We start from the raw sequence: 24,333 nt of genomic DNA on the forward strand, positions 1-24,333 counted from the left end.
ACGACACCTTTGGGCTCGTGTCTCACCATTCCCTATTCTCTTTGCCCTAACCATACTGAACTTCTTGAATTGGGTGCATCTGTACTCATGCATTCATCTATTTAGTCTTTTATTCTACAATTGTGAGCATATTGTATATCAGACACTGTTAAAGATGCTGTGTTCAAAGAAAGAGGCAAAGTCCCATCCATTCTTGGGTAGGGATGGTGGGTACAGACCATAAACAAGTAAACAACAGGATGATATTCTATCATAATCTGTGCATGAAGGCAATAAAATAGGGTGATGGGATGGGAGAGGTGAGGGGGCAGGGAGTAACTAACTTTTTTTTGGGTGGTCAGTGAAGGCCTCTGTGGGGAGTATATGTAGGTGAGACCTAACTGATATATGAGGGTTAAGGATGCAAAACTGAAGTGGAGTGCTTTAAACAGAAGGAATGGACCCTTACAAATACCCTGTGGCAAGAATGAGCTTGGTTTGTTTGAGAAACAGAAAGCCAGGGAGTGTCGCTGAATCTAAGGGTGCAAGGGGGGAGAGCAGACTGTGATGGGATCTGGGTGAGAGATAGAGGTCCATCTCATGAGGCACCAGGATCCATCTGGGCCTTGCTCATCTGCACACCTCCCACTGCCCAGTCCTTACCCTTACTAGGAGAACTTCAGCACATACTTCAGGCCTTAGCCTAAATGTTATTCCCTCCTTCCTTGACCGTTCAGTGTGATAGATACCCCAGCTTGTAGCAATGTGTCATTCCTTGTGCAAAGGACTTTCATGCTCAAGGTATGTTGGCCTGCTTTTTCATTGTCACCCCTACTAGTCTGTAAGCTTCTTGAAAATGGAACAGTGCCTGGAACATGGTAAACAGTCAGTTAATGAATGGGTGCACGGATGTTTGGCTGGCTGGGCAGGTCGGTGGATGGTTGGATGAACAACTGTAAGTTGTTCAAATAAGGATTTGGGATGTCAGGGGGCAGTGGACCATTGTTGTGGGATTGGCGTGTGGGGAACCAGCCTGCTCAGAAACAGCCCATACATTGCTGGGTCTTTGCACTCTCTTCAGAGAATTAAATATTTGGCTTTCCAAACCCTTGATCACTTTGAGTAAAGGGTAGCAGGAACACCTGAGGTTGGACAAGCCCCTTGGATCCTGAGCAGAAGTAATTTGTGGAGATGTTTTCAACCAGGTACAGGGCTTTGGAGTCATATCAGATGGGGTTTGAAGCCTGTGTATGTCACTGATTGCATAATTCAAGGCAAGTTGGTTAACCTCTTTCAGCTTCACTTTATTACCTGTAGTGAAAGAATAATAATGTCCCTAGCTTTGGAGGATTGTACAATGATAAGAAGAGGTAATCTATTTAATTTGCTTAGCTCAGGGGTTTAGTTAGTGCTCAATGATAACTGTTGCTGCCATTGTCCCTATTCTTCAGTAGAGAAATTATTGTTTGTAATCTGGTACTTACTGAGTGCCCTCAGCCTCTCTGGGCCTGACAGTACTGACCTTGCATGATTGTTGTAGGGATTAGAGATGGTCTAATTTCTAATTCCTGGCACATAGGAGGACCCAGCATATGGTAATTATAACCAAGCATTGACACACACACACACACACACACACACACACACACACACACACACACAAAGAATGACCTAAAGCTGTCATTGCCATAGGGAGAGGGAAAGTGAGTGAACTTGGCCAGAACTCCAGACTGTGTTGGGTTAAATTGTGATGGTTGAGCATGACTTACTTGGTAGAAAGAAGAAGGAAGGATTCTCCAGGCAGGAATGAATAAAGTGAGGAGACCCAGAGTGACCAGACCTCCTTTGTTTGGTTTGTCAATCCTTAAAACTTCACAAGGGACTTTGCCAGTAGCCACCTCTCTGAGGCAAGAGGCATCTCGGCTTGGCAGTCTGGTGTTTCCTTTATTCTTTAGCCTCACTCTTCTTTGGGGAGGGAGAGCCTGGAGAACTGGAGAGTGTGTCGTCAGAGCTGTCAGACCCTCTATTGTTAATTTAGAGCAGAGCGTGAGAGGGAGCCAGATATCTGCCCCCTGCCTCCCAGGGGTACTGCCCTAGTTAACTCTGGGGGAAAGAAGAAACAGATCGTGTCTCCCATTTCTCACCAGCCATTTCCTTCCTCAAATGCTAGGAACTAATTCAAGTGAGCAAGCCTGCCATAGGCTCCCAATATACTTTGGGCCCCTTTCTCTTCAGCCTTTTGTACAAGTCTATGGAGTGTGACTATAGTCAGTTCTAACTGAGCCCACTGTCCTCCTGAGACTGGGGTCAGTGCTCAGGACTCAGCATCCGTCAACACAGGCTGAGCTGGTTTCTTTTCCCAGGGCAGGACTTCTGCCACCTGACCTGGCTCGGACCAGACTCTAAGAATATCAGTGGCCTGGCCCTTGTTCTTGGGCTCTTGGTTGGGTCACTTAGGTGTGGTAGTAGGGAGAGATCTTCCAATGGAATTGTGATAAAAGGGCTGTGTCTGCCACTGGACCAAAGTCCAACCAAGGCCCTACAAGCTGTCATTCCTCTTCCCATCCAAGTCTCTGAGTGAGATTTAGTGTGTGTGTGTGTGTGTGTGTGTGTGTGTGTGTGTGTGTGTGTGTAGCATGAATACAGAGGGAAATATTCTTATTTCCAGGTGAGATGAAGGATTTAGAGGCAGAATAAAATAATAATTAGTGCTTTGTATGATCTGTTAACTTCCAAGTTCTTGTGAAGAAAAGCAATAAGAGAGAAGTATCCCCAGACTGAGGTGAATGCTTTTCCCACTTGCAGGAGGAAACAAGAATTTGCTCTAAGCAGACACATAGCATTGCTGTGATATGCTAAAAATGGAGGGACCGAATCCCAGATAATGATGTTTACCCCCCTTTAACAGTTAGGGATTGTGTTTGGTGGCTACTAACAGAACAGCCTAACTTAGAATGGCATAATCAAGTTGGGTTTGGTAGTTAGTCTAGGCTGGTATAGTAGTTCCCTGGTGCTATAAAAGCGGGTGGCTTTTATTATATGTGTCACCTTGTAGTCCAGCATACAGTCTAAATTCCAGGCAGGAAGAAGGGAAGGGTTAGCTAAGCCAGTTAAGTGTGACTTCTTTTAAAGACTTTCCCAGAAGACCCACCCAGCAATTTCTGTGTATATCTTAACATCTTATTGGCCAGATCTAAGTCACATGATCACCCTTAGCTCCAAGGGAGGTTGGGAAATGTGAGGTTTTTCCTAAATACATTGCCACTTAGAAGAAATTGGGTCAGGGAACAGGGAGAGAATAGATGTAGTCAACAGATTTGTATTTGAGAGCACAGTTTGCCAGGCACTGTGCTGTGCTCTTTCAGTGCATGCTCTCCTTTACTCCTCACAACCACCCAGCGAAGCAGCGGTTGTTGTCCCCATTTTACAGATGAGAAACCGGAAACCAGAGAGGTCATGGACTTGCTCAAGGTTACCCAGCTTGTATTGGGTGGAAGCAGCTCTTGAATCTGGATTTCACTGGCTCTAAACTTTATGCTCTCTAGGTTTGACACATTTGGCCAAAATAGTCACTGAATGCCAAGAATTCCCTATGTTTTTGAATAGTCACTGCATCCAGGTACTCACAATGATAGTAATAACTTGCACTGGAAAGGCTTGTGTCATCTTAGCTAAACATATGTGCCCTGAATGGCCAACTTCTCTGAATGACACAGTCATTGAGAGCTGAGGAGTGCTTCATTCTTTCCCACCATTGTGCTAAACTGAGCATTGCAAATCTATTTTGTGACAGGTCTTCTGATGTGAGTTGTGTGTTAAATTGTAGGGAATACGGGGGAAACAGGGAGAAAACCAGAAAACATTTTTGCCTTAAATCCTATAACTTCATTAAGTTAACTGTTTAATAAGTCAGTTAAGGTGGGGGAGTAGAGGACATTTCCTTCGCCTTTCTTACCTGCAGCCATTGCCTGAATATTTGGGCCACAAGCATCTTATGTAAGGCCCAGCAGTCAGAAATCAGGAACTGTTCATAATCCCAAGTTTGAGAGTCTAGAAGGCTGCCAGGTAGCTAGCAGACTTCCATTCTTTTAGCTACTCTCTTAAGGTTTTCCAGTAAATGGTGGTATTAATCTGATAAAAGGATTTGTCATTCTCTATCAACTTTATTATCAGAAAGTACTGGCATATGTAAAGGTGTGTCCATCATATGTACACAAACAGTAAAGACGAAAGTTTATAGTTATAAATTGAGCTCCAAGGTTAGAAAAGACTGGAAACTTCCGTGGTTTGGGGTCAGTTAATGAGAACAGGATTAAATGTGGTTACCATGATTAAATCAGGCTTTAGGGTTATCTGACTTTGATGGCAGAGATCATTTTTTTGTGCTATTTTCTTATCTCTCCAAGTGCCTGCCCCAGTGGGGATAGATAGTTGATCAGTGAATACATGGAAGTTGATTGGTAAAGAAAGGAAAATCCCCATGACAGTTGGTTGGGCTGAGGCATCGTACTCAGTCTTTGGTTTCTGGAGTTGAGAAAACCCCCTTTTCCTTTTGGTTCTAATGTCATAACATGTAGATGGCAAGTTTGTTTTGCAGCCTGGTTTTTGTGATAAAGTACTGTTTATCTTTGGGGTGGGAATATCAAGGGGGTACAGTTACTTAGATCTCACAATTGGAGTGACCAGGTTATCAAGCTTTGGTGACTTACCTGGGGTCTGACCAAGAGGGCGGCCAGAGCTCTAGTCCTCTAGGAGGCAGCCTTAGCAAAGCCTGCATGCATGGGTGGTTTCCTGAGTTTGAGAAACAGTAAAGAAGATAAAGTCTAACTCAGGCAAGCCAAAGACTCCTGGCTGGGGTTACACTGATGCAGTTATGGAAGATTAGAGGAAGAAAGGAAAGACAGAGTTTAAGTCTATAATATACCCTATGGAACAGAGTGGTCCCTGAAAGAACGTAGAGTAAGAATTGCTTTCTTGAAGGGTAGTCTCCAAATATTTCCTATATATTCCCACTACTGGAGCTTATAGACCAACTGAACATTAGGAATGCAAGAGCCCTCAGAGATCACAATGTAAATATGTCATTATAAAGTGATGTAATAGGACTTCTTCCACTGAGAGAACAGAGACCAAACTCAAACTAGCTTAAGTGAGAATGAGAATTTATTGGTTCACAACCAGAAAATCCAAGGATATATCTGGTTTAGGTATGGTTAAATCTCAGAACTCAGGTTTAATTTTTAGGATTGTTTCTCTCCATCTGCTTTCCTTGGTATTGGTTTCATTCTCAAATAGCTGATTCCCATATAGTTTTGCAGCTTGAGACCAGCTCTAACCAAAGCCCCAGAACTAACCCTGACTGGCCTGGAAGAGGTGATGTGTCAACCTCTGAACTGATTACTGAGACTTGGAGCCTCAACTGGACAGGGACTAGTAGAGTCAGCAGCACTCAAGCTACATGGATCGAAAGTGGAGGAGGGTGGTCCCCAAAATGGAAATTGAAATGCTGAAATTGATTTTTTTTTTTAAACAAAGCTTTGTGTTTTCATGGGTAAGTCAGAAGAGTACCTGTGCAGTAAGATTTGTGATCGCTTTCCTTAGTTAAAATGTCAGTGTAAAGTAACTATCCCCCAGACTGGATCGATTCTGCCCTGAGTCCGTGCTGATAATTGGTAGCTGAGGTTGTTAGGTCTTTGCAAGGATGTCTGGGGTCTGGCCACCAAGATGTAAGTGTAGCAACATTTCCATTGTGTGCTTTTATGTGGAAATAGGACAGCCGTCTCAGTTGGTCATTTGAGGAGTGATGGATCTCCAGGCCAGGATCTTTTCTTCCTTTCCCTTTTTTTTTTTTTTAATTTATTTTAAAAGAGAAAGAGTGTAAGCACGCAAGTAGGGGAGAGGCAAAGGGAGAGAGAGAGAGCATCTGAAGCAGGCTCACACCCAGCATGGAGCCTGACATGGGGCTCCATCTCACAACTATGAGATCGTGACCTGAACCAAAATCAGGAGCTGGACACTTGACCGACTGAACCACCCAGGTGCCCCTCTTTTTTCAAATTTTTATTTAAATTCTTGTTAGTTAACATACAGTGTAAAATTGGTTTCAGGAGTAGAATTCAGTGATTTGTTAGTTAAATACAACACTTAGTGCTCATCACAACAAGTGCCCTCTCTAATTCCCATCACTCATTTAACCCATCCCCCCACCCACCTCCCCTCCAGCAACCCTCACTTTGTTCTCTGTCTTTAAGAGTCTGTTGTGGTTTGCTTCCCTTTCTTCTCCTTCCCTGCCTTCCCATATGTTAATCTGTTTTGCTTCTTAAATTCCACACCTGAGTGAAATCATAAAGCATTTGTCTTTCTCTGACTAATTTTGCTTAGCATCATACACTCTAGCTCCATGCACATCACTGGAAATGGCAAGATTTCATTCTTTTATGATGGCTGAATAATATTCCATTGTATATATACCACATTTACTTTATTCATCCATTGTCCATGGATATTTGGGCTCTCTCCAAAGTTTGGCTATTACTGAAAATGCTGCTATGTACTAGGGTGCATGTATCTCTTTGAATATGTATTTTTGTATCCTTTGAGTAAATACCCAGTAGTACAAATGCTGGATCATAGGGTAGTTCTATATTTAACTTTTTGAGGAATCTCCATACTGTTCTCCTAAGTGGTCATACCAGTTTGCATTTCTACCAACAGTGCAAAAAGGGTTCCTCTTTCTCCACATGATCAACACCTGTTGTTTCTTGTGTTGTTAATTTCAGCTATTCTGACAGACAGGTATGAGGTGGTATCTCATCATGGTTTATATTTGTATTTCCCTGATGATGAGCTATGTTGAGCATCTTTTCATGTGTCTGTTAGCCATCTAGATGTCTTTTTTGGAAAAGTGTCTATTCATGTCTTCAAGGCCAGGACCTTTCTTCCAGGGATACTGGCTGCCCCACCCAAGGGTCCTTGGTAATTTTCTGGTCTGGCTGGGCTGGGGTGTGTTCTTCTTCCTCCCTAATTTAAATTCTGCAAATTCGAGTCCTAAAGGACTAGAAGTCAGGCAGGAGGAATGAAGGGCTAGGTGTGAAAAATGTTCCAGGCAGAGGGAACAGTCCATGCAAAGACCTAGAGGAATTTGAGTATAAAGTATGTTCTTTGGGGCATCTTAGCTGCCACTGCTGTGTCTGGAATGGGCTGAATGCCTCTCTCATTGCAGGGACATGGAGAAGGTGGAGCGGCAGGCAGTCCCCCAGGCCAATCATGCAGAGTCCTGTCGAGAGTGTGGCCGTGTGGGACCTGGACATGCAAGGGATTGTCCTCATCGCAGCCATGAGGATTCCTTTGGCTTCGAGAGGCGGGAGCAAGAGGAAGAACGTTACAAGTCCCAGAGGGACCCACTGGAGGGCAAGCGGGACAGGAGCAAGGCCAGGTCCCCATACTCACCAGCTGAAGAGGATGCCTTGTTCGTGGATTTACCTGGTGGCCTGAGAAGCCAGCAAGCACAGCCCCAACGAGCAGAGAAGAATGGGGTGCTTCCCACCACATATGGCCCAGGAGAGCAGAATGGGACTGGCGGGTATCAGCGGGCCTTTCCTCCCAGGAACAACCCTGAAAAGCACAGTCAAAGGAAGAGCAGCCTGGCCCAGGTGGAGCACTGGGCGAAAGCCCAGAAGGGGGACAGCAGGAGGTCAGTAATAGACTCAGGATGGCTGCTACTGATGAGCATAATAATGTAATAATGGAAGCCATTTTTACCCAGCATATGCTGGCCTTAAACTCTCCACCTCCATTAGCTCCGTAAATTCATGTAACAACCCTGCAAGGAGGGGGCAATGTCCCCAGTTTGTAGACCAAGAAACTGGGGCTTGGAGAAGTGAAGGAGCTTCTCACACAGATAAGTGGCAGAGCCAGAGTGCAGACCCGGGTCTGTGAACCTGCCACGTTTGTATGAGATTATATCAGGTGGCTTCTCAGTTCCCCAGCAAGTGTGTCTGGAGACAGCATGTAGGTAGTAACTGATCTTCTCCTTTTACTCTGCTACTTCTCTGCATCTGGGAAATATTTGTAGAAACTAGAGTAAATACAGATTCATTTTTAATTGCAGGCACACAGAGAAGTGCTTAGGCACTGTTGACAGGAGGCTTTATCACACCTATTCCTTCAAGAAGCAGTTTTAATGATTTAGAGGGCATGTATCTTTTGCTATTTGCAAAGCACTATTTGCATTTTATTATAATTTTAGATTAATAAGGGCACTTTTCTGAATGTGAAGAATTCAGAGTCACCCAGCTTCTCCATTTTCTCCAGAGGCCACTGCGTTTTGTCCTCTTATGAAGACAGCAAATTGTGTCACCATCCCCAGGCTTCAAAAACAAACCACTGACTGCAGAAGAGTTAGTGAGACCCTGATGCATTCAGAAAGCTCCTCAGGGACTAGAGGGGCTGCAGTGATGTGCCAGACTCAGGCCAAGTCTGCCACAGACTTATCTGCCTGTGATAAACATGTTTTAAAATGCCACACTGCATTCTCCCTGTTGGTGGGGCCCAGATTCCCGGCCCTCCCCCCACCCCTGGGCTGTGGAGGCAGGAGTGCTCCCAAGCGAATAGCCTAGGCTTCCTTCTAGGTGTGTGCGTGTGGTGTGTATGTGTAGATTGTGTAACCTCTTTAATCTGGTCTAGGTGGGCAGTTTGTGAGGATAGATGGTGGAGAAATTACAATGGAAATCCCCCAAGGAATTGGTAGGCATTGTTGTGAGATAGACAGAAAAGGAAGGCCTTTTGTGTTGTAGCTAAGATACCTTCCCATTCCCACCTGGGACTGGCCAGGTGTCAATTCCATTTGTTCGAATTTTGGGTCTTGTTAAAAACAGAAAGCTGCTTCCCAAGGACACAGGGGTGGGAAGCTTCTATTCTTGGTGCTGGGCTACATAGATGCCCCCTGGGAGGTGATTCTAAGTGCCCTCCCTGCTGAACAAGGTTGGAAAGCTGGCAGGCGTCGTATCATGCAGGGCCTCCTACTCTAGGGTAAAAAAAAAAAAATTGGATTTTATATGAGACAGCAGTAAGGGGGAGCCACTGGAAGGTTTAAAACCAGTAACTATTTTTTTTTTTTGGTCTGGCTTATTCTTTAAGATGGAATTTTATTTTTTTTAATATAGTTTATTGTCAAGTTGGTTTCCATATAACACCCAGTGCTCATCCCAACAAGTGCCCTCCTCCATGCCCATTACCCATTTTCCCTTCTCTCCTACCCCTCCACCCCCATCAACCTTCAGTTTGTTCTCTACATTTAAGAGTCTCTTATGGTTTGTCTTCCTCCCTCTCCTTAACTATTTTTTCCCCTTTCCTTCCCCTATGGTCCTCTGTTAAGTTTTTCCTGTTCCACATATGAGTGAAAACATATGGTATCTGTCTTTCTCTGCCTGACTTATTTCACTCAGCATAATACCCTCAAGTTCCATCCACGTTGCTACGAATGGCCAGGTTTCATTCTTTCTCATTGCCATGTAGGATTCCATTGTATAGATAAAGCACATCTTCTTGATCCATTTGTCAGTTGATGGACACTTAGGCTCTTTCCATGATTTGAAATTGTTTGGCTATTGTTGAAAGTGCTGCTGTGAACATTGGGGTACATGTGCCCCTATGCATCAGCACTCCTGTATCCCTTGGGTAAATTCCTAGCAGTGCTATTTCTGGGTCATAGGGGAGCTCTATTGTTAATTTTTTGAGGAACCTCCACACTGTTTTCCAGAAGGGCTGCACCAGTTTACATTCCCACCAACAGTGTAGGAGGGTGCCCGTGTCTCCACATCCTCACCAGCATCTAGAGTCTCCTGATTTGTTCATTTTATCCACTCTGACTGGCGTGAGGTGGTATCTCAGTTTGACTTTGATCTGCATTTCCCTGATGATGAATGATGCTGAGCATAGTTTCATGTGTCTGTTGGCCCTCTGGATGTCCTCTTTGGAGAAATGTCTGTTCATCTGCCCATTTCTTCACTGGATTATTTGTTTTTTGGGTGTGGGGTTTGGTGAGTTCCTTATAGATTTTGGATACTAGCCCTTTGTTCAATATGTCATTTGCAACTATCTTTTCCCATTCCATTGGTGGCCTGTTAGTTTTGTTGATTGTTTCCTTTGCCATGCAGAAGCTTTTTATCTGATGAGGTCCCAATAGTTCATTTTTGCTTTTGATTCCCTTGCCTTTGGAGATCTGTTGAGTAAGAAATTGCTGCGGCTGAGGTCAAAGAGGTTGTTTCCTGCTTTCTCCTCTAGGATTTTGGTGGTTTCCTGTCTCACGTTCAGGTCCTCTATCCATTTTGAGTTTATTTTGGTGTATGGTGTAAGAAAGTGGTCCAATTTCATTCTTTTGCATATTGCTGTCCAGTTCTCCCAGCACCATCTGTTAAAGAGGCTGTCTTTTTTCCATTGGATACTCTTTCCTGCTTTGTCAAAGATTAATTGGTCATACATTTGTGGGTCCAATTCTGGGTTCTCTATTCCACTGGTCTATGTGCCTGTTTTTGTGCCAATACCATACTGTCTTGATGATGACAGCTTTGTAGTAGAGGCTAAAGTCTGGATTGTGAGGCCTCCCATTTTAGTTTTCTTCCTCAATATTACTTTAGCTATTCGAGGTCTTTTGTGGCTTCATACAAGTTTTAGGATTGATTGTTCTAGCTTTACGAAGAATGCTGGTGCAATTTTGATTGGGAGTGCATCGAATGTATAGATTGCTTTGGGAAGTATTGACATTTTAACAACATTTTTTCTTCTAATCCATGAGCACAGGATGTTTTTCCATTTCTTTGTGTCTTCTTCAGTTTCCTTCATAAGTTTTCTGTAGTTTTCATCATACAGATCTTTTATATCTTTGGTTAGGTTTATTCTTAGGTATTTTATGGTTTTTGGTGCAGTTGTGAATGGGACCAGTTTCTTGATTTCTCTTTCTGTGGCTTCATTATTAGTGCATAAAAATGCAAGTGATTTCTACATGTTGATTTTGTACCCTGAAACTTTGCTGAATTCATGGATCAGTTCTAGCAGACTTTTGGTGGAATCTGTTGGGTTTTCCATGTAGAGTATCATGTCATCTGTGAAAAGCAAAAGTTTGACTTCATCTTTGCCAATTCTGATGCCTTTTGTTTCTTTTTGTTGTCTGATGGCTGATTCTAGGACTTCCAGCACTATGTTAAACAACAGTGCTGAAAGTGGATATCCTTGTCATGTTCCTGATCTCAGGGGGAAAGCTCTCAGTTTTCCCCCATTGAGGATGATATTAGTTGTCGGCTTTTCAAAAATGGATTTTATAATGTTTAAGTTCCTTCTATCCCGACTTTCTCAAGGGTGTTTACTAAGAAAGGATGCTGTATTTTGTCAAATGCTTTTTCTGCATCTATCAACAGGATCATATGTTTTTTATCTTTTGTTTATGTGATGTATCACATTGATTGATTTTCAAATATTGAACCAGCCCTGTAACCCAGGAATGAATCCCACTTGATTATGGTGGATAATACTTTTTATATGCTTTTGAATTCGATTTGCAAGTTATCTTGTTGAGGATTTTTGCATCCATATTCATCAGGGATATTGGCCTGTAGTTCTCTTTTTTTGCTGGGTCTCTGTCTGGTTTGGGAATCAAAGTGATGCTGGCTGCGTAGAATGAATCAGAAAGTTTTTCTTCTATTTCTATGGAACAGCTTGAGAAGAATGGGCATTAACTCTGATTTAAATGTCTGGTAGAATTCCTCAGGGTGTGTGTGTGTGTGTGTGTGTGTGTGTGTGTGTGTGTGTGTGTGTAGGGGAGAAACAGGTAACTGATGTTGATCTGATTAATAATTCAGAAAGAAGAGCCTAGGAAAGATGCTATTGTAATGGTCCAGAATGGTACAGTGGAAATAGAAAGAAAGGGAAAGATTTGAGATACATTTTGGAGGTTGAAACAGCAAAGCTTGTCAGTGATTTGGATGCTCAGGATGAGAGAAAAGGAGCAACAAGGATGATCCCTAGAGTTTTGACTTGAACAACCAGGTGGTTTCTGAGACAGGGAAGGCTTAGGAACAAGATCAGCAGGATATCAGGGTTCCAAAATGGGAATAGTTTGAGAAGCCTATTAGCTACCCAAGGGGAGATATCTGTCCGGTAGGCAGTTGGGTATGGATTGTGGTGTTGAGACCTGGTTGGGAGCAGTCAGCACATAAATGGTACCTCAACACTTAGAAGTTAGCAGCAGAAGGGGGATCCAGCAGAGGAGACAGTGTGATTAAGAGAGGAGTTACTCATGGTAAGTCAGCTATTTCCTCTTACATGCTGCAACTCCTAGGAACTGAAGTCCATATGGGGCAGGCTAGGGGAGGTAAAATCAAGAGAAGCTGGAGCTAGTGGCAGATAGGAAAGGTAAGGATTTAGCCCAGATGAGCCTGTATATCTTGTTATAGAGTTTGGTTTTAGTCTTGGAGGCCTGTGAAAGCTATCAGTGGTTTAAAGGTATTGGCAGGAAAGAGGCATCAGGATCACCAGTGGAGATTTTCTAGCCTAGATGGTCCATACTACATCCCAGTTCTAGTACAGCAGTTCCATGTATATGGTGAAGAAATCAGCCACAAGATTCTGATGTGCCCCACCCAAAATGAGAATGGTAGTTTTAGTTACCCCTTACTCTAAAATGTTTTATTATTAAAGCAGTGTATGCACATAGTTTAAGGATTTAAGTAGTATGACCCCCATCCATCCCTACTTCTGATTTCTGTCCCTTTGAGGCAGGCACTTTCAATTCTTTCAGTAGTTTTCCCAATTCACCTTTGTATTTCCAAATAAGATATTTACACTGCTCTTTCTTGATTTTTCAATTTTAGTTATCAATCTACATTCTACTCTAGAAGATAAAGATTGAAGTCTCTTATATCCCACTCTGCCTTTCCAATGGACATACATTTACTCATATCCTAGCTCCACAGTAGAGCATAATTTTTGTACAGATCACTACTAGTCAGTTTTTACATTATTTTGACACTATAAATATTCACAGCTGGGCCATATAGTATACTGTTATTAAATTTCATTTGTTGTACAATTTTTGTTTTCTGGTATTGATAATCTTCATGCTTATAGTTTTTTTTTTTTTTAAGTTTATTTATTTTGAGAGAGACAGTATGAGTGGGGGAGGAGCAGAGAAAGAGGGATAGAGAGAGATAGAATCTCAAACAGGCTTTACACTGTCAGTATAGAGCCCAATGTGGGACTTAAACTCACGAACTGTGAGATCATGACCTGAGCTGAAGTCAGATGCTTAACCAACTGAGCCCAAGTTTGCTTTTTCTTTGTACCAGTTACTAATTCATCACCAAATTCATAGTTTCATGTGTAAATCTCCCTTTGTTTAGTATCCCCAAATAATCTGTAATCCACTCACAAAGTAAAAAAAAAAAAATTCAAATACCAAAGGATAAATAATGAAAGATAAATATCTTTTATTTCAGAAACCTACTTTCATTCCCTAAAGACCAACCACCATGTGAAGAAAAATAAACCCTGTCCTTCACCTTGCTTTTTTCACTTAATGTATCAGTGTATGTGCAAGTCTATATGGAGCTATTTGAATGTATCTTGGCTGTTTTTACATATCAGTGCATATAGACATATTTCCTTAATTTGGAATAAGCAGCGTATTCCATTGTATGGATCTGAAATGATATTTATACAATCCCCTACTGATGGAAAGTGAGGTTAGTAACATTTGCTATTACAAACTATGCTGCAATGCATATCCCTCCCCCAATGTCCCTGTGTACCAATGCATGTACTTAAAGAATACTTGGAGTGACTGGGTCAAAGGTTATATGCCATTTTAATTATGGTCGTTATTACGAAATTTCCCTCCAAAAATGCTATTTCAGTTTATACCCCACCCAGTGTGTCCTTGTCTGTCCACCCCCACATCAGCACTGAAAACTACTGTTTCGATTTAACTCCATGCTCTGGTGACAATATGGCAGCTGGTTTAGAGGCAGAAGAGCCTGGAAAGAGGAAGTGATAAAGTGTAAGGGGGTCATAGCTTGGGTAGGAGATGGGGAAGACCTAAACCGAAGCAGTGAAGATGCTGAGGATTGTGAGGATGGGGAGGAGGATACACAGATGTTGAGGTTGAAGACTTGGGAAACTGCTTCATCAAGGCCTGGAAGGTGAGGAGGGCCACAGGTGGAGCTGACGTTCCCGCTTGGCTAATAGGTAGATGCGGTTCAGCCTGGATGTCAAAAATTTTAATAACATTCCCTTCCTCACCCATTCCCCTATGTGATTCTAATGTACAGCCAGGCTTGAGAACCCTAGCTCAGAGTGAGCCATAGTAGAGGGCCACAGGTAGAATGAGGAAGACTTCCAGCCTAAGGGGTGGACAGAAGCAGTCTCCATGAAGGAAATGAGGAGGAGATGAGGAGATGGGGGGAGGCAAACTGGAGTGTGATGAAGGGAGTTTCATTTTGAATGAGGACCTCTCCTTGGCGGTGGTGCCTTCCTAGGAGGCTGGGAGCCAACTGAAAGAGTGTCTGGAACCTCAAAGTCTCTGCTCAGCACTGGGGCTTTTGATTCCATTGAGCTTCCCCCTTTTTTTTTTGAGGGAGGATTGGGGGGAGAGATTGATCAATTGATTGGGTGCAAGTGAGGGAGGGGCAGAGAGAGAGAGAGAAGCAGGGATCACCCGAAGTGGGGCTCAAACTCATGAACCTTGAGATCATGACCTGAGCCAAAGTCAGATGCTTAAGTGACTGAGCCACCCAGGCTGAGCCCCTTCACTGAGGTGCTGGATGAGCTTACATGGGCAGACTTGACCTTCCCTTCTCAGTAGAGGTAGGATCTTCAAGTTAGGTCAGGAGGCAGAATACCATGAGAGGAAGACAGGAAGAAGCCAGAAATGTGAAGAAGCCAGTGAGAAACCCTTTGTGGCAGGGGCACAGAAAGGACTTTCAAAAGCTGTGTGACTGATACACAGTTATAAGTTCTCAGTTGACTTGTCTCTACATAACTGCTTCTGGCAGCCCACAAACCTGTCATTCTGCTACACACAATGGCCTATACTTGGGGCCGGGGGCACACAGGAGAGCTAAAGAATAAGTGAGTTGCAAGGAGATGACAGGGTTGGGGAAAGTGTCAGGCTTTCCTTAGATATGAGCTGAGAGTTTGAGCATTTCTTATCTATGGGGCAAGGTGACATCAAGTCTGTAGATGAAAATAGTTCATTGGCCTTGGAGGTCATTGAGCACACAGTGAGAGGAACTTCAGTCTAGTGATGGAAGCAGATCTCAATAGGCTGAATGGTCAAAGTGAGGAATTGAAGACACCCTTTTGAGAAGAAAGCTGTTAGTCTCTGAGTAAGTGAAGTGTACAGTCTCTGATCATTCACTTGTATGTGGAAAGGACTGCATCTTGCATTCCCAGCATTGTTTTCCTTAAAGGTATATTTGTAATCTCTTACAGTCAAGTCATAAGTAGATCTAGTTGCTTAATAAAAGAGCCTCCTCCATTTGAAAAGACAGAAGAGGGATGTCTGTGCTTTGTATGATTCAGACTGTGCTAATCTCGTTAGATTGAGTACATTAGACATTGGAAAGAGGGTTATTTGATCTATAATATGATCTCATATTCGTGGCTCTAGACCACACAAGAAATTATTTCTAACTGTTCTTTTAGTACTTGGAGATGTGTATTGTGTTTCACATCATTAGACTCCTTTAGCATGATGTCTTTTGAAGATAGGCTGATATACCCTTAGAATTCTATGTTCTTAGAGATTGTTTTGAAATTCTAGCCTTGCATTTTTTTCTAGGTATTTAAAATAACTTACAAACTCATGAAATAAAAAGGCAGAGGTAAGGTTGGAATCAGGGACTCAGATCTTACAATGAGAACAGTTGAAAGTCAAAGTCCTGCACAACTGATGTGGAAGTCAGGGTGAGAAATATCTGTTGTGTAAGTAATTGGTTATAAAAATTGATTTTACATGTCGATATGACCACCTTGTAGTGGCTGTATCAGAATATCCTGTTTAGTGCCTTTTGGAACAGGGAGGCCCCATGGCACAGAGCAGGGTATGAGGGCAGGAGACCTTGAGCTTTCTTTTTGGGTAAGGCTGGGATTGGGGGCCAGCAAATGGATCTGCTGTCAGAGGCAAAGCTGCTCTGCATGCTCCTGCCTATTTCAGGGGGGATCTTTGCCGTTTCTTACAAACCTATCTCCTGCGCCCCCCACTCCACCATTGGCTAGTTACTTTGATTTGGCCTCTGGAGCTCACCATTGCACTGAGGTCTTTGAGGTTGCCCCCAAATGGCCAGCCCTGAGGAGTGGGGTGGGAGATGGCAGACAGAGCATAAGCAGAGTCCACAGGCTAGAGGAACAGCTGAGGGCTTTGGGGCCATGCCCTGTGGGGGGACCCTGTCTGGGTGACATAGGCACTGAAAGCAGGCTGCAGAACCAGACCAAAGGCTTTTGCAGGTGGGAGCACAGCAAGGACATACTTTGCATAGTCTGAATTTTGCTTCAGCCAGAGTGAACAATGGTTGGTGGAGTCATGAACTCCCCAGGGGAAGCCCCTAGCCTGGTTTCTGCCACCACTGCCACCAACGCTGTTTGAGGGTTCAGCCACTGCCCTCCGCTCAGAGACACATTCTCCTCTGATTTTGGGAATTCAGTAACAAACCTGCCACCTAGTGGGCAAATAGACACGGTAGATGGATACACTAGACAGGTCTGGGCTGAAGAGATCTTAAAATTACCTTCTGTAATTGCAAAGGTAACGATGAAAAGAGAAGAAAGCTACCATTTTTGAATGACAGCTACTTCTAATCCCTGCAGTAATCTATTATGTTCTTAGTATCCCCATTTTGTAGTAGGGAGAGTGAAGACATAAACGAGGAAGTGCTTAAACAAGGTGAATTTAAGATGAAGCTAAGAACAACTAGAACAGTACTTCTCAAACTTTGGCCACCCCGAGGGCTTGTTAGAACACAGGAGGCTGAGCGCTACCCTAGGGTTTTTGATTTGGCAGGTCTGAGTGGGGCCCAATAACCTGCATTTCTAACAAGTTCCCAGGTGGTCCTGATGCTGCCTGCCTATCAGTGACCATACTTTAAGTAGCACTGGTTTAGAACAATGTCTGGGTGGTTATGCATCAGGACTTTCTCAGACCCTGGACAGTACCACTAAATGTGAGACCTAGTTCTGCCTTCTGAAGATTCACAGCTTGGCTGGGGAAGAAATGCCTTAAGAGGATGAAAAGGTTACATCAAAAAAAAAACCTTGGACAAGTTTCCTACCACATAGTCACTAGGGCAGAGCAGAGCAGTAGCCCTGAGGGCTGCAGTATTGCTGAAGACCTCCATGTAAGGGGCATGGGACAGTCTTGTGGAAAATGAGTGAGATTTGGATGAATAGGGCAAGGAGAACCCATACAGGTAGGGGGAGGAAAGAACAATATTATGAGAATAAGGAAAAGTGGGAAGGGAGGACCCATGGAGAAGTAGCCTCTGTGCATCAGGGTTGGTGTCTGCATTTTCTTACTTGTCTCATTTACTCTTCAGAACAACCTTTTAGGGAGATAATTCTGTCCTCATGTTACAGGTGAGGAAGCTGAAGCTCAGAGCAATCTGGTAAGCTGCCTAGGGACACCTAGCCAGTGGATGGTAGAGCCAGCATCCAAACCCAGGCCAAGCTATCTCTGCTTTTTCCACTTTGATAAACTGCCCAGGTGTGTAGGAGGCCAGATGGGATTAGAGTGTGGCTCTTATTCCCAGGTTCCTGCAAGTGCAAGGATATATCTGAGAGGAAGTACCTCTTTAGCTATTGGGCTCTAGGTGCCTGACTTTCCCCAGCACAGTCCTGGCCCTGGTTGGAGAAGCAGTGAGAAAACGGCAGGACTGCAAGATGGGTTGGGATCAGGTGTCAGAGAGCAGTGAGTACTAAAGTGTTTAGATTTTATTTTGTAAGCAGTAGGGAGCCGTTGATGTTTTTGGAGCGAGAGAGTGATTAGACCCAAGCAGTTGACTGTGTACAGTGTGGACACTGGTTGTGAAGCCCTGAGTTGTCTAGGGGGAGATGATTAATCAGTATCTGGACTAGAGTAGTAGGAAAAGAGAAGAACTGATACCAGCCACTTCCTTTAAGAACCTCCAGAACTTGGTGTGATGGTACCAGCAGTGAGTAAGTCTTGATGACCCAGAGAATTAGGAGGCATTTCCTAGAAATAGGGACACCTGTTTGGAAGAGCTGATGAACAGCAAGTGGGAGAGGAGGAGGCAGGCTCCATCATCTTGCACTTGAAGTGATGAGTGTGGGGCAGCCAGATGGCTTGGTAGAGGGTTTGATACTCCAAGGTTGTTGAAGAACAATGGTTTTGGCATCCTCTGCAAAGGGAGGGAGTGACTGAGGTCCTGGGTGTTCACTTTGATTGTTCTTTGGGGTTCTTACTGGGCTCCCTTATGTGCCTGGCATTGTGGATTTACTTAACTGTGTTTCCAAATACCTGGCAGATCACATGATGGTCATCGTACCCATTTTTTTTCCTTTTTCCTTTCTCCTCAGCCTGCCCCCAGACCAGACCCTTCCTCGCCAGGGTCCTAGCCAGTCCCTGTCCTTCCCGGAAAACTACCAGACCCTTCCTAAGAGCACCCGACATCCCTCAGGGGGCTCCTCGCCCCCTCCCCGCAACCTGCCGAGTGACTACAAGTATGCGCAGGATCGAGCCAGCCACCTGAAGATGTCAAGCGAGGAGCGCAGAGCACACCGGGACGGCACCGTGTGGCAGCTCTATGAGTGGCAGCAGCGCCAGCAATTCCGGCACGGCAGCCCTACGGCCCCCATCTGCTCTGGCTCGCCAGAGTTCACCGACCAGGGCCGGAGCAGGAGCATGCTGGAGGTGCCCCGCTCCATCTCTGTGCCTCCGTCCCCTTCGGACATCCCTCCTCCGGGCCCCCCGAGGGTCTTCCCGCCCCGGCGTCCACACACGCCAGCAGAGAGGGTCACCGTGAAGCCGCCAGACCAGCGGAGGAGTGTGGACATCTCCCTGGGGGGTTCTCCCAGGAAGGCACGGGGCCACACCACCAAGGTGAGGCTCTGGAAGGCTGCCCTGCAGCTGGGGTTCAGCATTAGGGCACCAGGACATGGTTTGAACACAAACTTGAGCAATTTCGATTAATGATAGGTGACACCCATGTAGTACTTTTAGGTGCAGTACTAAAGGCTTTACTTTAATGCTTACAAGAAACCTATGATGTAGATGCTGTTATCCTACCCATTTCACAGATGAAAATAAGAGATGAAGGATCATAAACTAGAAGTCTGCTTCTTTGCAGCTTGGAAGGCAAGAAAGATACCTGTGTTCAGTTGGTTCAATAATGTATAATAACCCAACTTCAGCTTTATCTCTCCAAGGGGCTTTCCCAGTTTACACTGTTATATCCCGGTGAGAAAGATATGGAGCCCCATTTTACAGATGTAGAGGGGTAATGCTGTGTGGCAGCCTCTTCTGGTGGAGAGGGGCAGAGGTTCTGGACCACAGGGTGACTGCCTGTCTCTCCACCATAGAACTCTTCTCATGTGGACCGACGCTCCATGCCCTCCATGGGCTACATGACCCACACTGTCAGCGCTCCCAGTTTACATGGAAAATCGGTAAGCCGCTCTTCCCATCCCCCTCCTCATGAACGTGATACAGTCTGCAAAGTGCCATCTTGTCAGGTTTGCTCTCCCCACTCCTACCCCATGCCAGTCAAATGCAGTCTGCAGTCGTGCAGGGGGCACCTGTCAACCCCCACTTTAGAAATGAGGAAACTGAGGGGCACCTGTGGGTGGCTCAGTCGGTTAATTATCCAACTTTGGCTCGGGCCATGACCTCATAGTTCTTGGGTTCAAGCTCCACATCGGGCTCTCTGCTCTCAGCGCAGAGCCTGCTTCAGATCCTCTGTCCCCTTTTCTCTGCCCCTCCCCTGTGTGTGCACTCTGTCCTCTCTCTCAAAAATAAATATTAAAGATGAGGAAACTGAGGCTCAGAGAAGTTGAATGACTGGCCCCATGTTATCCAGTTGGCATGGGTCCTGCCCAGATCAGAGGAAGAGCGTGGGAGAAATGGAGGAGGTTGTAGGCTTTTCTTCTCTTTCAAGTAGCATTTTTTTTTGCCTGTAGCATTTTCCAGCCACCTGACTTTATGCCATTTGCTCCTTTCCTCTCGTCCTGGTCTTTGCTTAGTTAACTTTGTCTTCAAAGCTTGAGTCTGGGTGAGGTTGCGCTGTTGGTTGCTGTTTCCTGAAAAGAAAAAAACAAAACAAAAAAAAAGTGCTTCCTGCAGCCTCTTTTCTGCCAGTGCCTTTATTTGTCCTGATGACAGAATTAATGCAATAATTACTTAATGGTGTCACATCATTGCTGTCCCGGCACCGGGGTGAAGAGTAATTATAGCGTCGTGCTCCTGCGGTGGCTAATTTCCTTGTGATGTGTCTACACACCAGCAGCTGGAGGAGCTCTCACTGCTTCTCACCCGGTTACGGCGGCACCAGGCCAGGCTGGCCAGCGTGCGAAATCTCGCCGTCGGCCAGTTACTGCAGCACCAGCTGACCTTTCCCACCTGCCAGGTCAGCACTGGTGGGCTCTCGCAGGGCCGGGGCCACCCTGGGGGCAAGGGAGTGACATGCTGGCTTGTGTTTTCTCGTGCCCACACTCTAGTCTGTATTTGCTGTCTGGCTCTTTCCCTTGTTCCCTGCCTGTTTGCTTCTGGATGCTACTGGCAGACACTGTGCAGTGGTGGTGGGACCCACACCTCTGGTGCTGGGGAGGAGACTGCATGTGGTATGAGGGACCTGAACCTCTGTGGCTTCTCTGGCTCTGAGTAGTTAATGCCAGGCTGGTGTGCTGGTCCTGTCCAAAGAGCTGTGCTGGCTGTCATTCTTGTTGCCACCTTGGGCACTCCTGGGGATGCTGAAAGGTGTGCTTCATTGGTGTCGCCTGGAGGGAAAAAGGCAAGTGTCTCACCCAGACAGTGTCCTGCCAATTGACAAAGCATCTTCACATCTCTTATCCTAGTGAACCTCGCCATCAGCTGGGAGACGTTAGGCAGGACAGGAGTTACTACCACACACCAGGCACTGGATCTAGAAGGGAAAATGACCTGCCTGGGGTCCCTCAGCCAGAGGCCTACAGGCTGGAGCCAAAATTCAGGTCCTTTCTGGCATAGTGTTATAAACTTCAGAGAACATGGAGGTTTGCTGGCAAGCTTCCAAAGGAGGGACCAGAGAATTACTCTCCCAGGCATCCTGAGCAACTTAAAGAAGACGTTCACATGAGTCTGGTCCCTCTGGGCTGCAGAATAATGGGCAGAGGACAGATGAGGGAAGTGACAGGATTGTCAGCTTCCTTAACTCTCCTGTTTTAGTGAGACCTGAGGGACTCAGGACATGTACTTGGAAAAACGAATGTAAGGGAACACATGCAAAACCCCTAAGTTCTGAATGTGGGTCATTTTAAATAATATTCAGCCCTCCATATTGCTGTCGAAAGTGCATAGGGACTGGGCTGAATGGGGAAGTAGGGATGGATAAGGGGACAGTTTAGGGACAGAAATAGCATCTTGGAAGTCACTTATGACAATGGCCCTTCAGGTCTTCTCATGCTTAAAAGCACAACCTGAACATCTCACATTGCTTACTTGTATTACATCAGAGACGTAACCAGGGCCCTCTCCGCCTGCCTTGGCTTGCCTTGGTTTGCAGGGAGGCCTCTTACCCTGCTGAGAAAGGACATTTTTCTTAAGCTTTTACAGCCCTCTGCCTAACAGTTAGCTTCTGTGATCTGTTACATGGGAAACACAAGTTCTAGAAAATCAGTCTTATACTTATTCTCACTGTTCCTGGTAATTCCACTAAAGAACCCAACAGATTGTCAGAGACAATGCAGACAGGTCTGACCCTGGAACTTCCTCAACTAGCTCCTGACATGACCCCATGCTGAGCAAAGGGGGGCTGAAACTTCCAGCAGCTGCTGGTACTTATCATCTTGGAACCCAACGTCATGTCAGGACCTACCTGCATCCCCACATCCTCTCCCTACTCTTTCCAGGCATTAGGCTGCACTAATAAGAGGGTAATTTTTGATGACAAGGATTGGAGCATTGGTGATTCATGGGACCCTAATTCAGGTGTTGCATGCTGTCTTCTACCTAGACTATAGTTTTGTCTCGAGCTCACCACTGGCCTCAGCTGCACTACTGTCTTAGTGTATATGTGCTGTGGTGGTATGTGTGCTATCTTCCTCTTCCCCACTGAACTGTCCCCCAGACAACTGGTAGACTAGCTGGCTTTCCCCACAGTGACCTGCAAGTTCCACAGTGCTGAAAGAGGGCTTTCAGCTACACTGAGACATTTGCGCTTCCTTTATGGCCCCAGATGTGTTGGCCTGCTGTAGTTCTTGACCCCGAGGCTGTTCAGTGTAAATGGTTCACACATGAAGCCCCAAGGTTTAGAAACCCTCGGTATTCATAACTGGCTTTTTCTCCATGTACTTCTTTTGAAGGCTGATGATACCTACCTCCAGCTGAAGAAAGACCTGGAGTACCTGGACCTAAAGGTGAGTGACGACGCCGGGGGTCTTGCCTCCCTTGGACACACGCCTTTCTGAACATGTCAGCCTCATTGGAGCCAAGCCCAAAGGCAAAGGCTGTGCGGGTCTTATCAAATCTGGGTCCCAAATGAAGACGTCTCTCATCTGAATGAGAAGAGTTGTATTTCTTTCTTTTTTTTTTTTATTTTAATATTTTTATTTATTTCTAGGAGAGAGAGAGAGACAGCGTGAGCAGGGGAGGGTCAGAGAGAGAGGGAGATACAGACTCTGAAATAGCCTCCAGGCTCTGAGCTGGCAGTCAGCACAGAGCCCGACGTAGGGCTCGAACCCACGAACCGCGAGATCATGACCTGAGCGAAAGTCGGACGCTTAACCGACTAAGCCACCCAGGCGCCCTGAGTTTTATTTCTTATTGCATCAAACCCTGGGTGCAGTTCCTTGATACTTCTGCAGAAAGATTTCTGACTTATGGGATGAGGGCATAAGATCTTGATCTCTTCCTATCCTTGGTAGGGACCCAAAAGTCCTTTTAGATAATAACTGGTTGCTTCCTTAGAACCTCCAGTGTGGGTGGAGTTGAGTTTGGTTCACTGGGTGCCACTGATGTGTGTTATCAGCTGCGAGTAGTTTGGTGGATTTGTTTTTTTGGTTTTGTTGCTGAAGGAGTAGGTTCATCCCGGAGTTGTGAAGCTCTGAGGCCCACCATGGTCTCCATATGGATAGTCTCCCATCCACATTCAGGAGTTGAACACTGGGTCCCTCCCTGTAGGTGATGAAGGTTCGGTCTCTAAATCAGCCTTCATAGCACAGAGAGCCGAGAAAACTGGTGTACAAGTGTGAGAGGCATTCTGCGTGAAAGAGAGCTGCTATTGTGTCGTTCCCACAGCTCTCTGAAAGCTCCCACTGTGAAAAGCACTTCTTATGCCTAAACCATGAAATAGACTGAAGGAATGTGACCTTTAATTAACTGTGGGTGTGAGAGAGTGGGAGGGCCTGGTGGAGGACACCCAGGCGACCGCCACAGGCCTCCCCTCCCTCCACCCCCCAGCACCTCTGTGGACCTGGCTTGAGATATTTTTAACATGGGGATTGTCATCAGCCTTGGAGAAGCAAGGAACGTTATGCCCCATGGCAGCAGATGAGGGACCTCCCTACACTGAGACAAGATCAGAGCCTTTGGTCAGGAATCAACTAGTTAACTTTTGTATCTGTGGTTACACAGCTCTGGAGAAGCCTAAGGGAGATGCAAGAGAAAAATTGAGACTCTCTGGCCCTGGGAAACTCCCAAATGATCTGGGTTAGAAAAGGAAAATCTCCCAAAATAACACAGACTTGTTTACAGTGAACTTACAAAGATCTGTCTGGCCTAGTGCTCAGAGTTGAGATCGTCAAGATCACTGTGGGCTGCGATTCTGGGCAGGCTTCCGGAGGAGGTGGCATGTATGTGGCGACTTGAAGAGCCAGAAGGTTTGACTTGGTTAAAATTAAAAGGAAGGGAACAGTAGAGTCCAAGAGAGCCAGGGTGGGGTGGTATGGCTGGGGCTGGAGGAGGCAGACTGTCCATGTTACTGATGTATTAGGAAGGAAGGTGCAGTAAACAAGAGTCAGACTTTGCTTTCTGACATGAGCAAAACCAAGAGGGTTCTCTCAAAATCAGGATATTTTCTAGCATATGTGTCAGATCACACAGAGCATGAGTATTTTAAGTATGGTTGCAGTGTTTCAGGATGCTAAATGTGCAGCCCA

At 45.3% G+C, this 24,333-nt stretch overlaps 1 protein-coding gene across 12 annotated transcripts in view; it reads left to right on the forward strand.

The window, feature by feature from the left end:
* The window catches only part of PLEKHA7 (pleckstrin homology domain containing A7), a 142,105-nt gene that overhangs the window by 81,764 nt on the left and 36,008 nt on the right, over positions 1-24,333 (forward strand). For all 12 annotated transcript variants that reach the window (XM_077761136.1, XM_077761138.1, XM_077761147.1 and 9 more), the window contains 4 exons: positions 7,202-7,672; positions 18,562-19,084; positions 19,564-19,650; positions 22,540-22,593. In XM_077761136.1, coding sequence (XP_077617262.1) covers positions 7,202-7,672; positions 18,562-19,084; positions 19,564-19,650; positions 22,540-22,593 — 1,135 coding nt within the window. The remainder of the gene's footprint in view (positions 1-7,201; positions 7,673-18,561; positions 19,085-19,563; positions 19,651-22,539; positions 22,594-24,333) is intronic.

The sequence above is a fragment of the Crocuta crocuta genome, unplaced genomic scaffold (assembly GCF_008692635.1).
Source record: "Crocuta crocuta isolate KB4526 unplaced genomic scaffold, BGI_CrCroc_1.0 scaffold233, whole genome shotgun sequence".
Classification (NCBI taxonomy): Eukaryota; Metazoa; Chordata; class Mammalia; order Carnivora; family Hyaenidae; genus Crocuta; species Crocuta crocuta.